Source organism: Myotis daubentonii, chromosome 2 (genome assembly GCF_963259705.1).
Source record: "Myotis daubentonii chromosome 2, mMyoDau2.1, whole genome shotgun sequence".
Classification (NCBI taxonomy): Eukaryota; Metazoa; Chordata; class Mammalia; order Chiroptera; family Vespertilionidae; genus Myotis; species Myotis daubentonii.
This window is the reverse complement of record NC_081841.1, coordinates 78,747,789-78,761,216: the sequence shown is the minus strand read 5'-3', so window position 1 is coordinate 78,761,216 and position 13,428 is coordinate 78,747,789. Positions and strand designations below refer to the sequence as shown.

The following is a 13,428-nucleotide window of genomic DNA, read 5'->3' as shown; positions in this document are numbered from 1 at the left end:
TCAATACATTTCTTGTCGCCTCTCACTTTGAAAGGCCTGTTGTTAGGTTAGCAAATCCCTCTGTGTGTCATGGTCTCTCTCAGTTACAGGCCTTTGCACATGCTTCCCCTTCCAGCTGGAGCGCACACTTCCTCCTCCTACTAGTCTATCCAACTCCTACCTTCTGCTACCTTCTGAGATCAAACCTCCAAAATTAGTACAAGTAGACAGGAGTGTCTACTGCTTGTATTACCCCTATTGTAATATCACAACAACCTATGGACTAGTAGCAGTTTAAGGGTAGAGGCTGTGTCTTAATTACCTTTCTCCTGTCCTCCCCCCAGTGCCAGGACACTGCCTAGCAGAGTTGACACTCAATTAAATCTTGTCAAATAAATTGAAGAATAAACATCTGAGCTTCTCTAATTAAGTTTGTCAAGCCTCGCTATGAGTAGATGTATTAATCCTTTCCTGAGGCGAGTTTCATAGTGAGGGAGAGAAGCCGGGGTATGCCAAGAATGCCCCCTCCAGAGGCTGGGACAGAGCACAGGAACAGGAATGGAAGCGATTAAAGGATGGTGTTCTTTGCATTAACATATTTTTAGAGTCAGCCTAATCACTGTGAAAATTTAAGTAGGATTTGATAAACCCTAAATTCTAGGCAAAAAAAAAAAAAAAAAAAAAGTGCGGAGAATCTTTGTCATCTATACTCATTGAAAGGGAAAAAGGAGGTGGACCAAATGCAGAAGTCATTTAGAAATGGTGTTATGCTGACCCATCTACTTAACAAAACAACTGACAGCTAGGTTTTCCAGGGGATGGGAGAGTACTAATACCAGCCATTGTTATAAGTGTGCTAAGACTTAAATTACACAATGCTATTCTAGTGTCTATAATTGTAACAATACCAGTACATATGGGTAGAGATAGCTTACCTGGTGACATGGGAATCAGAGGTATGCCTACAAAGAAACAAAGAGACTTTCCTTAATTAGTTTTGTTTAAGGTGAGGCCCACATAGCTAATAGAGGGATCTTTAGCTTGGAGGAAAATGTTTGAGGAGAGAGAACACAGGAGAAATGTTAGAGAGAAGATTTGCATTCTTTGAAAAGTAATTAGAAATGAAAAGACAATGCAAAGGCTATTGAAGAAGAATCTTACGAAAGTATATTGTCCATCTAAAACTTCTGTTCACAAGTGTGGAATCTCAGAGGGAAGGTGAGGGAGGCTGGGTAGGTGGGAGGTAATCAACCAAAGACCTTGTATGTATATATGCATAACCCATGGACAGAGACAATAGGATGGTGAAGGCCTGGGGTGGGGGTTGGGGGTGGGCTGGAGGGAGTCAATGGGGGGGGGGGGAAATGAAAAATAAAACCACTTGCCATCATAGAGAAAAATACGTTCAAGTGTTTTACTTTTCCAGAATAAAGTAAGTAGGGTTCACACTTACAGTCTCCTGGATAAACACATTTGAGGGTGATCTCATCAAGGATCATATGTTTAGGGCAGTAGGGCAAGCATCCTTCAACCCTTTACATTAAAAAAAACAACATTAAAATGAAAAAAGTTTATCATATAAATTATACTGCAGTTAATGTATACAATCAAGATATATTTTTCCTATAATTCTTCCATTCTTCTTGTCAAGCACTAAGGAGTTCTTTATTTGCTACCACTCCCTCATTCCTCATTTTACACAATCACAAGCTAGTGGATCATAAAGAGGTATCATTCATGATTAAAACATAATTTGAACCGAGACCATTCAGCATACACTTATGTTTGGGACACATTAAGGCTATGTTCTATAAATCAGTAGAAATGCAGAAGCATCATTTATTGTGATTTTAAACTACATTCATTGTACTTTCTTTTCTTTTTACTGATTTAAGAGAGAGGGTAAGGAAGAGAGAAAAACATCGATGTATGAGAGAAACACATCAATTGGTTGGCCCCTGTCCCCCATACATGTGTCTTGACCAGGAATGGAAGAGGCAACCATTCAGTGATGGGAGAGCACACACAAGTCAGGGCCGTTCACTGTACTTTCCATTCCTATGCAACCCCCCCTCATCCAAGCCGGTAGGTATAGTCTTTGAACCATCCTTGCCTTAATGACGCTGGCAGAACAAAAACAGAATCTCAATGGCTTGACTTGCCTAAACACACTGAAAAGGCATTTGGAATCTCTGGGTGAAAGGCATGGAGGTGGGACATGGTTGCAGTTCTTTGAAAACAGGGCAGGGAAGCGTAGAGGCTACAGTTCTCAAGGGCATCAGGGCCTGTGCCCAAATTTGCAGCAGGGTGGCCTGGGAGGAGATGATTTTAAATGAGCCTATGGAGACGGGGAACCAAACTAAACTTCTGACAGATAAATATAGGGTGTCCCAAAATTCACACAAGATTTGCAATTCAATTCAATTGCAAATCTTGCGTGAATTTTGGGACACCATATAGAATATCTCTGATGCATAACAATTCTTTTAATGAGTATATTATGAATAGGAATAACTGTATTTACATATGGCCTCTATGCTATGCTAGTTGGTATCTTTTCTCATAAAAGTTATAATTTCCACTGAATCTCTTTATTTTTAACATTTGATTCCAAGCCTGAGGTTGACTGGTCTTCGTAAGGCCCCCCAGTTTTTGTGCATGGCACAGAAGCAAGTGAGAGTCCCAGACTTCAAGAAGTCATGGGCTTGAGCATCCTGGGCCAGAGACAGGAGGAACCATCAGAATGCTTTTTTCCAAGGCAATAAAGCCAAGATGATAACTGAGATTACATATTTCTTCTCATCCTGTTGGGGCTCAGAATCCAATTCATTCTGATTCAAATGAAATAAATGCAATCCTTTGTGTACAACCAATCATTGGATTCATCCACGCTTGAGAGAATTAATGTAAAAATTGTTGTAAAAAGTCTTGTTCTCTGCCTCTCAAATACACTAGCAGGTTATAATAATATTTTAAAATATTTCTAATCGCCTCATATTTAAATCAAAGAAATTTAAATAACAAATATTCAAGGCCTCTTTAAAATTCAGGAGGGAAATGAACTAACTTGAAACTAGGAGTTAGTGTTGCCACCAGAGGGCACTTGTTCATGGAAAGAAATCCAGACAACAGTAAAAACCAAGAACAGCCCATTTCATTTTTCACAGGAGACATATTTAGCTATCTCTTGGATGCCTCCGTCACAAATGATTTTTTTAAACATCAACAGTTTAGCTATTTATTTCATAAAATAAAAAAATTTTTAATAATGCAAGTTTAGCCAGTATATGATATTCCTATTCAACTCTACACTTTGTCAAAAAAAAAAAAAATTAAAGTTACTAGATTGCTAAAAAAATAAGGGCCAGTTGCTTCTCATTAAATTAAATAAATATCATTTTTATGCAACTCAATTATTTTGCAATTGTTTTATGCAAGTCAAAACCACAGACATCCTCTTAAAACATTTTCCCCAAACCAATAACTTATTATTTTAAAATGCCTTCTTGGTAGGTTCCTATTTATCTTGTCATACAACTGGTAATCTACTCAACTTCTGACAGATAAATAGAATATCTCTGATGCATAACAGTTCTTTTAATGGGTATCTACACTAATAAAAGACAAACATGCAAATTGACTGTGCCTTCGCTATACCTTAAGCCACGCCAACCAGCCAATCAGTGACTATATGCAAATTAACCTAGCCAAGATGGCGGCCGGAAGCCACAGAGCTGGAGCAAGCAGGAGGCTTGGTTTCCCCAATGATGGAGGAAGCTTGCCATGGCGGACTCTGAGCTCCACTCAAAGCAACAAGGTTTCAATTATAGAAGGTAAATAAATCCCAGAATAAAAAGAAAAAAGAAAAAAAGGAGAGGCTGGGAGCTTCCATTGCCGGGGGGCTTGGACAACCTGAAAACGGCCCTCAGCCCCTCACCCAGACTGGCCAGGCACCCCAGTGGGGATCCCTACCCTGAAGGGGGTGTGACCAGCCTGCAAACAGCCATCAGACCCTCACCCAGGCTGGCCAGGCATCCAAGCGGGACCCCCACCCTCATCTGGGACACCCTTCAGGGCAAACCAGCTGGCCCCCACCCATGCACCAGGCCTCTATCCTATATAATAAAAGGGTAATATGCAAACTGACCCTAACAGCAGAAGGACTGGGAATGACTGGTCACTATGACACACACTGACCACCAGGGGGCAGACACTCAATGCATGAGCTGCCCCCTGGTGGTCAGTGCACTCCCACAGGGGGAGCTTTGCTCAGTCACAAGCCAGGCTAATGGCTGCCAGTACAGCAGTGGTGGTGGGATTCTCTCCCACCTCCTCAGCAGCGCTAAGGATGTCCGACTGCAGCTTAGGCCTGCACCGCACTGGCAAGTGGACATACCCCGAGGGCTGCCGGGCTGCCAAAGGGATGTCTGACTGCCAGCTTGGGCCTGATCCCCCAGGGAGCGGGCCAAAGCCAGCATGTGGACATCCTTTGAGGGGTCCCAGACTGCAAGAGGGCATAGGCCGGACTGAGGGACCCCCTGAGTGCACAAATTTTTGTGCACCGGGTCTCTAGTATTACATAATAGGAATAACTATATTTACATATGGTCTCTATGGTATGCTAGTTTGTATCTTATCTCATAAAAGTTATAACCTCCACTGAATATTTTGAACACTTGATATGTGCCAGAAATTGCAATTATCAAGAACAAAGGTGGTGATTCCGTTGGAGACTTGGAGGAGGGTACAATGCCACGTTGAAGCTCAGCTCAGGACTTGGGTCTCCCCTCAGGACTTAGAGTAGTAGGAGGAGCAATAATTTGGCTCCTCAGCATGGGAAGGGGGAGAGGTAGAGATAGAGAAGAAGGCAGAGATGAGAGACAGCTCAGCAGGGGTGAAGTTTCATTCTGAGTCTCTTCTCTGCATCCTAAACATACCAAAAGAGAAATTCTGGGATAGCTATCAACCAAACAATGGGAGCATTGAGGATCTGGGTTCAAACACCTTAGAGATGACTGATGTGGCATAAGAAGTAAGACACTAGCCAAATGCCAATTCAAAATATAGCTCCATTTCCTCCCCAGTGCCAGGGCCGGCCCTGCCCTGTGTTCCCTCCATGTCTTCCTTCTATGGTTCCTCCCTTCCTCCCTTCCTACCTCCCTCCTTTCCTCCCTTCTTTCTTTCCTTCTCCAAGTGCACTCCTCACTATGAGGCCCCTGTTTTTCTCAAAGCCCTAATAGCTACAAGGAAATAAGTCTGTTAATGTGTGGGGTCCCAGTGATTGAAGACATCTCCTTTTCAGAAAAATTTGTTTGGCATGATTTTATTTTGGTGTGTGTTTTTTGTTGTTGTTGTTGTTGTTGCTTTAAGAAAATAAGCAAAAATATATATCATTTTCTTCTCTCTGCCCCACCTAACCCTAGATACCCAACAGGGTGTCGTGGTAGAAACCACTGCCTACAAAATGTGACCTAGACTGGGCACATTGTTTAGCTTCTTTGTCTCAGTTGGTTTCCTCCTCTGAAATGGGAATAATGAGATCACCCATTTACAGCATTTTGCACAGCGCGTTATGCTGTCAGCACTCTAATGCGCCAGTTGTTGTCATTCTCCTAGCCCCCTTTCATAATTTGCTCCTTCCAAAAGACTGAGCTCGTTTAGAGAGCAGCTCTGTCTCAGGCATTATGTGCAGGAACTCTTCTAGTGCCAATGTTTGTCACAGAATAAAAGCCCATTAATGTCTAACGTAAACTGATTCTTTTAAAATATTCCCTCCCACCATTGCTCCATCTCTCTGTTCTCCTTATAGCAAAACTCTTAAAAACAAACACAAAAACCATTGGCACTCTGTCTCCATTTTGCCTCTTCTTTTTCTCCAGGTTGCCCAATCCAATGAACAATTTTCAGTCTCAATTTTAAAATCCCCAGAAACAGCCCAGCCAACGTGGCTCAGTGGTTGAGCATCGACCTATGAACCAGGAGGTCATGGTTCATTTCCAGGTCAGGTCATCTGCCCGGGTTATATGCAGGAGGTGGCTGATCCGTGATTCTCTCTCATCATTGAAGTTTCTATCTCTCTCTCCCTTCCTCTCTGAAATCAATAAAAATATTTTTTAATTAAATTCAATCCTCAGAACCAAATTCCCGACTTTTCTCCCACGCTGCTCTTCCTCACGTTGCCTTACTTCAGTAAATGGCATTCAGCCCTTCCATTAAACTGAATCATTCAAATTTGCTGACATTTGACCAGTTATAATTACAAAAATGACAGTTTCATGTTGTTCTGCCTAAAAATTGCTGAGACCAAAACTTCAGTCCTAAACTCCTCTTTCTCTCATAATTGACATCAAATCCATCAGCAAACTCTGTAACTCTAAATTCAAAATATATTCAGAATCTGTCCACTTCTCAGAACCTCCAGGACTACCAATCAACTTCCTTTCATGTCTTGTTTGTATCGCTGATCAGTTCTGCCCTTGTCTTTCCCTTTGCCCAATAGTCTATTCTCACTACAACAGCCTAAGTAAACTTTCTGTGAGTCATGGACATGGGCAGGAGTGTAGTGATTGCAGGGGACAGGGGAGAAGGTGGAGGTGGAAGGGATAAATGGTGATGGAAAAATAAAATAAGCCCTAGCCAGTTTTGCTCAGGGGATAGAGCATTGGCCTGTGGACTGAAGGGTCCTAGGTTCGATTCTGGTCACATGCCTGGGTTTCAAACACGATCCCCAGTAAGAAGAAATGTGCAGGAGGCAGCCGATCAATGATTCTCTCTCATCATTGAGGTTTCTATCTCTCGCTCCCTCTCCCTTCCTTTCTGAAATCAATAACAATATATTTATTAAAAATAATAATAAAAGAAAAAATAAAATAAATAAGTCAGATCATGTCAAAGGAGGCAAGAACATACAATGGAGTCAAGATAGTCTCTTCAATAAATGGTGTTGGGAAAATTGGACAGATATATGCAAGAAAATGAAACTAGACCACCAACTTACACCATACACAAAAATAAACTCAAAATGGATAAAGGACTTAAATGTACGACAGGAAACCATAAATATTCTAGAAGAATCCAAAGGCAACAAAATCTCAGACATATGCCGAAGCAATTTCTTCACTGATACAGCTCCTAGGGCACTTGAAACTAAAGAAAAAATGAACAAATGGGACTACATCAAAATAAAAAACTTCTGCACAGCAAAAAAACCATCAACAAAACAACGAGAAAACCCACTGTGTGGGAAAACATCTTTGCCAATGTCATATCTGATAAGGGCCTAATCTCCAAAATTTATAGGGAACTCATACAACTTAACAAAAGGAAGATAAACAATCCAATCAAAAAATAGGCAAAGGACCTAAATAGACACCTTTCAAAAGAGGACATTCAGAAAGCCAAGAGACATATGAAAACATGCTCAAAATCACTAATCATCCGAGAGATGCAAATCAAAACAACAATGAGGTACCATCTCACACCTGTCAGACTGGCTATCATCAACAAACGACAAGTGCTGGAGAGGATGTGGAGAAAAAGGAACACTTGTGCACTGCTGGTGGGAATGCAGACTGGTGCAGCCACTATGGAAGACAGTATAGAGTTTCCTCAAAAAACTAAAAATGGAACTCCCATTTGACCCTGTGATCCCACTTCTAGGAATATATCCCAGGAAACCAGAAACACCAATCAGAAAGGATATATGCACCCCTATGTTCATAGCAGCACAATTCACCATAGCTAAGATCTGGAAACAGCCTAAGTGCCCATCAGTAGATGAATGGATTAGAAAACTGTGGTACATCTACACGATGGAATACTATGCTGCTGTAAAAAGGAAGGAACTCTTACCATTTGCAACGGCATGGATGGAACTGGAGAGCATTATGCTAAGTGAAATAAGCCAGTCAATGAAGGAAAAATACCACATGATCTCACTCATTCATGGATAATAGAGACCATTATAAACTTTTGAACAATAATAGATACAGAGGCAGAGCTGCCTCAAACAGATTGTCAAACTGCAGCGGGAAGGCCGGGGAGGGTTGGGGGGCAGGAGGTAGGGGGGTAAGAGATCAACTAAAGGACTTGTATGCATGCATATAAGCATAACCAATGGACAGAAGACACTGGAGGATAGGGGAGGCTAGGGGACTGTCTAGGGCGGGGGGAAAAATGGACACATATGTAATACCCTTTGTAATACTTTAAGCAATAAAAAAAATTCAAACTGTAAAAAAAAAAATAATAATAATAATAATAATAATAATAAAAGAAAAAATAAAATAAATAAGTCAGATCATGTCACTCCTCTGCCCAAAATACAGTAGGACATTATTCAGTAAAAAAGACTACATCCTCACAACAGGCTATAAGGCCCTATATTACTTGTCCACCACGATGCGTCTTTGTTCTCATTTCCTTCCTCCCTCACTCTCATTCGTTTGCTCCAATGAGCCTTGCCCCTTATTAACCCTCAAACATTCCCAGTATAGGACCTTTGTACTGCTCTCATATGGAAAGGATCTTTCCCCAGGTATCCACAAGGCCAGGCCTCTCTTGCTTCAGATCTCCGAGCAGATGCCACCCTGTGAGCGTGTTCTTCCATGACCACATGTGTTAAATACACACATGCCTTATGCTCCCAGTCTCCCTCACCTTCATTTTTTTCCATAACACATATTGCCACCTAATACTATATTGCATTATATATTTACATTTTATTTGTTTAATCTCTGCCTTACCCCAACAAAATTGAAGCTACATAAGGATAGACACTTCATCTATTTTGTTCACTGCTGTATCGGTAGCAGCTAGAATTCCTGACACATAGCCAAACCTTAATTACTATCACTTGTATAACATAAAACAAGTTTATTGAATGTTTAAACATGACTTACGGTGGAAGAAATTTACATGCCAGTGCTTCAGGATCACTACACGTTCTAAAACAGGGAGTGGCACAAGGTTCGTATCTCCATTCACACATCCTCCTGTAAGGCACTACTGCCTGGATTTCTAGTGGAAAAAAATAAAGCTTAGATTATGTATATATTTTTTAATATATTTTATTGATCTTTTACAGAGAAGAAGGGAGAGGGATAGAGAGTTAGAAACATCGATCAGCTGCCTCCTGCATGCCCCCCACTGGGGATATGTCCGCAACCAAGGTACATGCCCTTGACCGGAATCGAACCTGGGACCCTTCAGTCCACATGCCGACACTCTATCCACTGAGCCAAACCGGTTAGGGCTAGATTATGTATATTTTTAGGTGCATCTTGAAAAATAATGATTTGTGATAGTAATTCTTCCAGGGATTGATCCCCCTCTCCCTCTTCGACCACTAACGCTGTGGAAAAGGCAGGGCTAGGGTAAAGCATTGCAATTGGTTAAAGCTTCTCACACTCAGGTTGAATATCTAAATGTTAGTCTGTCTTCCAAATATTTTAAAAAGCAATATTGGAAGAGGCCTAGGAAATTTTTTAATATTCTTCCTTTATGTTTAGTGGATTCCCATTGACTTACATTTCATAATAGTATTAAACACTTGTTCAGAATTTTATTTTTTACCAAGTAATTTTTCTATAATTATATTTTATCTTTATAACAACCGTGTTGAATAGGTATTATTTCCATTGTATTAATGAGAAGTTGGGGCACAGAGGAGCCAAGTAACTTGCCAAGTTCAAACAGTTAGAAAATGGCAAGACCAAAAACCAGTCACCTGACATCAAACCTAGGGAGAACACTCCATGTGTATTCTTCTCCCGGAACTTAGCACAGTACCTTGTACATGGTAAATATTATCTGACAAAAAAATAAATAAAAAAATAATAATACATGCTTACAGTTATAAAACCTCCCTTGATTAAATACTTTTCTTCTGTAAATTCTGCTAATACTCTCCCTTCATAGACCTTTCCTTCTGCCGCAGTCCAAAATTATCTCTGCAGAGCTCCATAAGAGAGAGAGTTCAGGTAACAGATTATGTTTCTTGGAATCTGGATACAGAACTCAATTCCATGGAATGAGAAGGAAAATAATACTTTTTGGAAGGCATCTATGCACATAAAGTTTAGCGTGACTGCTAGACCTGCATTACTGGGATTGTGGGTCTGGGAGAAGGTTGGTTCCAAGATGAGAGTAGACCCCTAGTGATTCTTAGGTCTAGGGAGCCCACAAAGATCCATTTCTGAGATTTTGATGATGCCATTGGCTATAGTTGTCCACAGATGAGGTGGAACTACAGGGTCTAGTTCTAAGGAAGCATATTTCTAGATTGGAGGGGATATATAGGTTTGTAAAATTTTGACTTTTTAGTAAATTCATGTAAAATATATCACATCCTCCCTATTGAATGTTGCATAGGCATATCTATGGTTGTTTTTCTCATGAATACAGAAACCTTTCTTGAAGCTAAATTTGAATTATCTAAAATTCAAAGACTATCCAGGTATACAGAAATTTATCCACAACAGAAAAGGCCAATGACTACTTTTCTCATACTGACAAGGGTACGTTACACTGAAAGGGCGTGTGTGGGAGAACCAAGACAGATAGTAAGCTCCTAGGTTTTGAAAATAAAGCATGAGATTTAAACATTGAATGAGGCAGTGAGGATTGCTCTCTGAAACTCAGAAAACGCAATAGCTATGGCTCTCTAAGGATCTCTAGAAATAAGATCAGGTTCCTGCAGAACCAGGGAAGTCTTCCAGAGGTCAGTGGAACCAGACACCCCAGTACTCAAAGGACAGAGATAAACATGTTGTCTTTATCGTTAAGAATCAGGTTATTGAGAAGTTGTCTTCTAAGAAACAAAAAGTAGATACAAACACTAGACATCTGTGAGACACGGGTGAGCTCTATTTCCAAAGCCCAGACAGCACTGAAAGTAATATTTGGGTCAATAACTAAAAATAACATTATTCAAGGCTGTTGTAGGCAATTTACCAATTAACTGATACTATACAATAACCCTATGAAGTACATATTATTATTTCCGTATACTTATACTTCATTAAGAATGATTTAAAATTAAAACATGCCATTATGTAAATTATCTATTTATTCTCCCTTTGAAGACCTCAGGTAACACACCTTCTATGCTGAAGCTACTCGCATGTTTAAATTCTTCCGAATCATCGTATTTCGATGCTTTGACAGTGAAATCCGTGAGTGTGATGAAAACGCCTTTCTTGCTGTATAACTCAAATGCACTGTAACCAGGAATCCACAGGCCCTGGTGGTGGAAAAACGTGGCTCTCCGCTGAAACGCTGAATTCTCCTGCCACAGCTTCAAACTAAGAGTGTTATCATTGTGGACATAGAGAAAGTAGTTTGGCCTTTCAGCAGATTCCAAGGACACAAGTGCTGGTGCTGAAAGACATAGAGCAGTGTGTGTGACACGCCCCGGGTTCTCCGGAGAAAGCAGATGATCAACACTGGCATTACAAAATGTACTAATAAAGTTGACGAAAACAAAACTGCAAAATTGCCCTGCATTATTAATTCCATTTTTAAATATTTCAGAAATGATTTCTAAGATATCTTAAGAAAAAAATAGTATTTTAATGCACTGAATAACAGTGACAACTTTTATGAGTATTTGATGAGTTCTACTTTTTAAATAATTTATCCTATCTTGGGGACGGGGGGAGATATATCAATTTTGGACCCCAGAATGTAAAATATCATACAAGTAATTAAATGATTAATTGGACACATATTTGTACTTGTAAACTTTAACATTTTCAAATGCATGAAATCTACAAATGGCTTCATTGACTAATAAAAAAGAATAAGAGAATAGAGAAACAGATCAATTTAGGCATGTCATTGTGTTTCAATATCACTGGGTTCTTAATGAGCAAATGTTCTTTCAAGTTATATGACTGCATTAAGAAAAAATTAGATCAACATTATGGTCTATTCCCAGTAGATGATTAAATTGCTAATGAACAACTACAAAGCATTTGAGAAGTATAATCCTTTTTTTTATATAGACTTTAAAAGTTTCCCTTATATTTGCAAAACCCATAATATAAACATGCTTTTAAATTAAGATTTTAGGTTTAATTTTTAGACCTTAATATTTTTAGGCAACTTACTGAAAGGGAGAAGATATTTGCCAATTATATATTTGATAAGAGGTCTTAATTTAAACCCATTAGGGTTTTTCTATTAAAAACATGTCATTGTAAATTGACAATTCAAAACTCTCTCTAAAAGTCAATATATCTTTCCAAAGACTTTTGTTGTGTCCTAAAACTTTCAATCCCTTTGTTGAGCCTGAAAGATGCAAATAATAATAAAAGAAATCTTTTTAAGAGAAAAATATATACATTAGAACTTAGGTGTTTTCAAAGATTTAAAAAAACTAAGGAGCTCTTTTTATATGAAACAGGCAATTTATATTAATTGGAGAATCAGGAGATTTCTCAGAATAGGTGGAATTTAAGTTGGGTTTATTCATTCAATAAACATTTCCTAAGCTTATAAATACATGATGCATGCCTGGTATAGTAACAATGTAGCCTGGGCCTCACAGATCAGAAGAGGACAGTAACTACCAGGCAGGTTCCAGCAGATACGCCCAGTGCAGATCAGTAAGTGTGGGGGCCGGCACCGGACACACAAGGGCACATGAAGATAACAAACGGTCCCAATGACTCTCTCTGCTCTGATTTATGTTCTTACTATTTAACAACTTTGATATCAAATCACATTTTTTTTCTTTTCCTTTAACATTAAAATATTTCAGACGTTAGTTATGAGTGGACTGTTTTTTAAAAATTTCAAATTAAGTTCAGTGATTGATACTATAAAAATTTAAGTTGTGCTTTATTTAGGACACAAAAAACTCAAACAATTGTAATTCTAACATATATATGCCAACAGATAAAAAAAAGAAATTATTTTATATACAAAAGAGGTAGGTGGTTTATGTACCAGCATCTTATTTTATATTCTCTGGGACACCTAGAAAAAATGCCATAAACATATTAGATCCCAAATTAAGATTTAGTGTGAATAAATAATTGAAAAAATGTAAATAGAAAACTAAAATCATATTTTTAATTGGAAATTATACTTACATGATGCCTTCTCTTTGAAAAGACCTGGAGTGATCATAAAAATAAAAAATAAATCACCTTGAGTTCCAATTCTTGACAAAGGGAAAATGCTTCTACTGGTTATATTGGCCCCCAAAACAAGGCCACTCTGCCCATAACTTGCCAGCATATATGGACCTTCTCCAAGCCCTATTGAAATACAAGTGAGAGAATTATAAATTGGCATAGAATTTTTACATTTTAAGCTATCATTTCAATGGGATAAATTTTAATAACAAAAGCTACTCCAAAACTTACTGCACACTTAAACATTAGTCACTAATAAAATAGCTGAACTCTTTACAAAAATATATACTATAATTATTTGGAATAT

General features: G+C 38.9%; 1 protein-coding gene across 2 annotated transcripts in view; it reads right to left on the bottom strand.

Annotated features, from left to right (window-relative positions):
* The window catches only part of OTOGL (otogelin like), a 156,158-nt gene that overhangs the window by 48,450 nt on the left and 94,280 nt on the right, over positions 1-13,428 (bottom strand). For both annotated transcript variants that reach the window (XM_059683705.1, XM_059683706.1), the window contains 5 exons: positions 13,077-13,244; positions 11,080-11,358; positions 8,880-8,997; positions 1,433-1,512; positions 888-941 (listed from right to left, as the gene is read on the bottom strand). In XM_059683705.1, the coding sequence (XP_059539688.1) occupies positions 888-941; positions 1,433-1,512; positions 8,880-8,997; positions 11,080-11,358; positions 13,077-13,244 (699 nt within the window). The remainder of the gene's footprint in view (positions 1-887; positions 942-1,432; positions 1,513-8,879; positions 8,998-11,079; positions 11,359-13,076; positions 13,245-13,428) is intronic.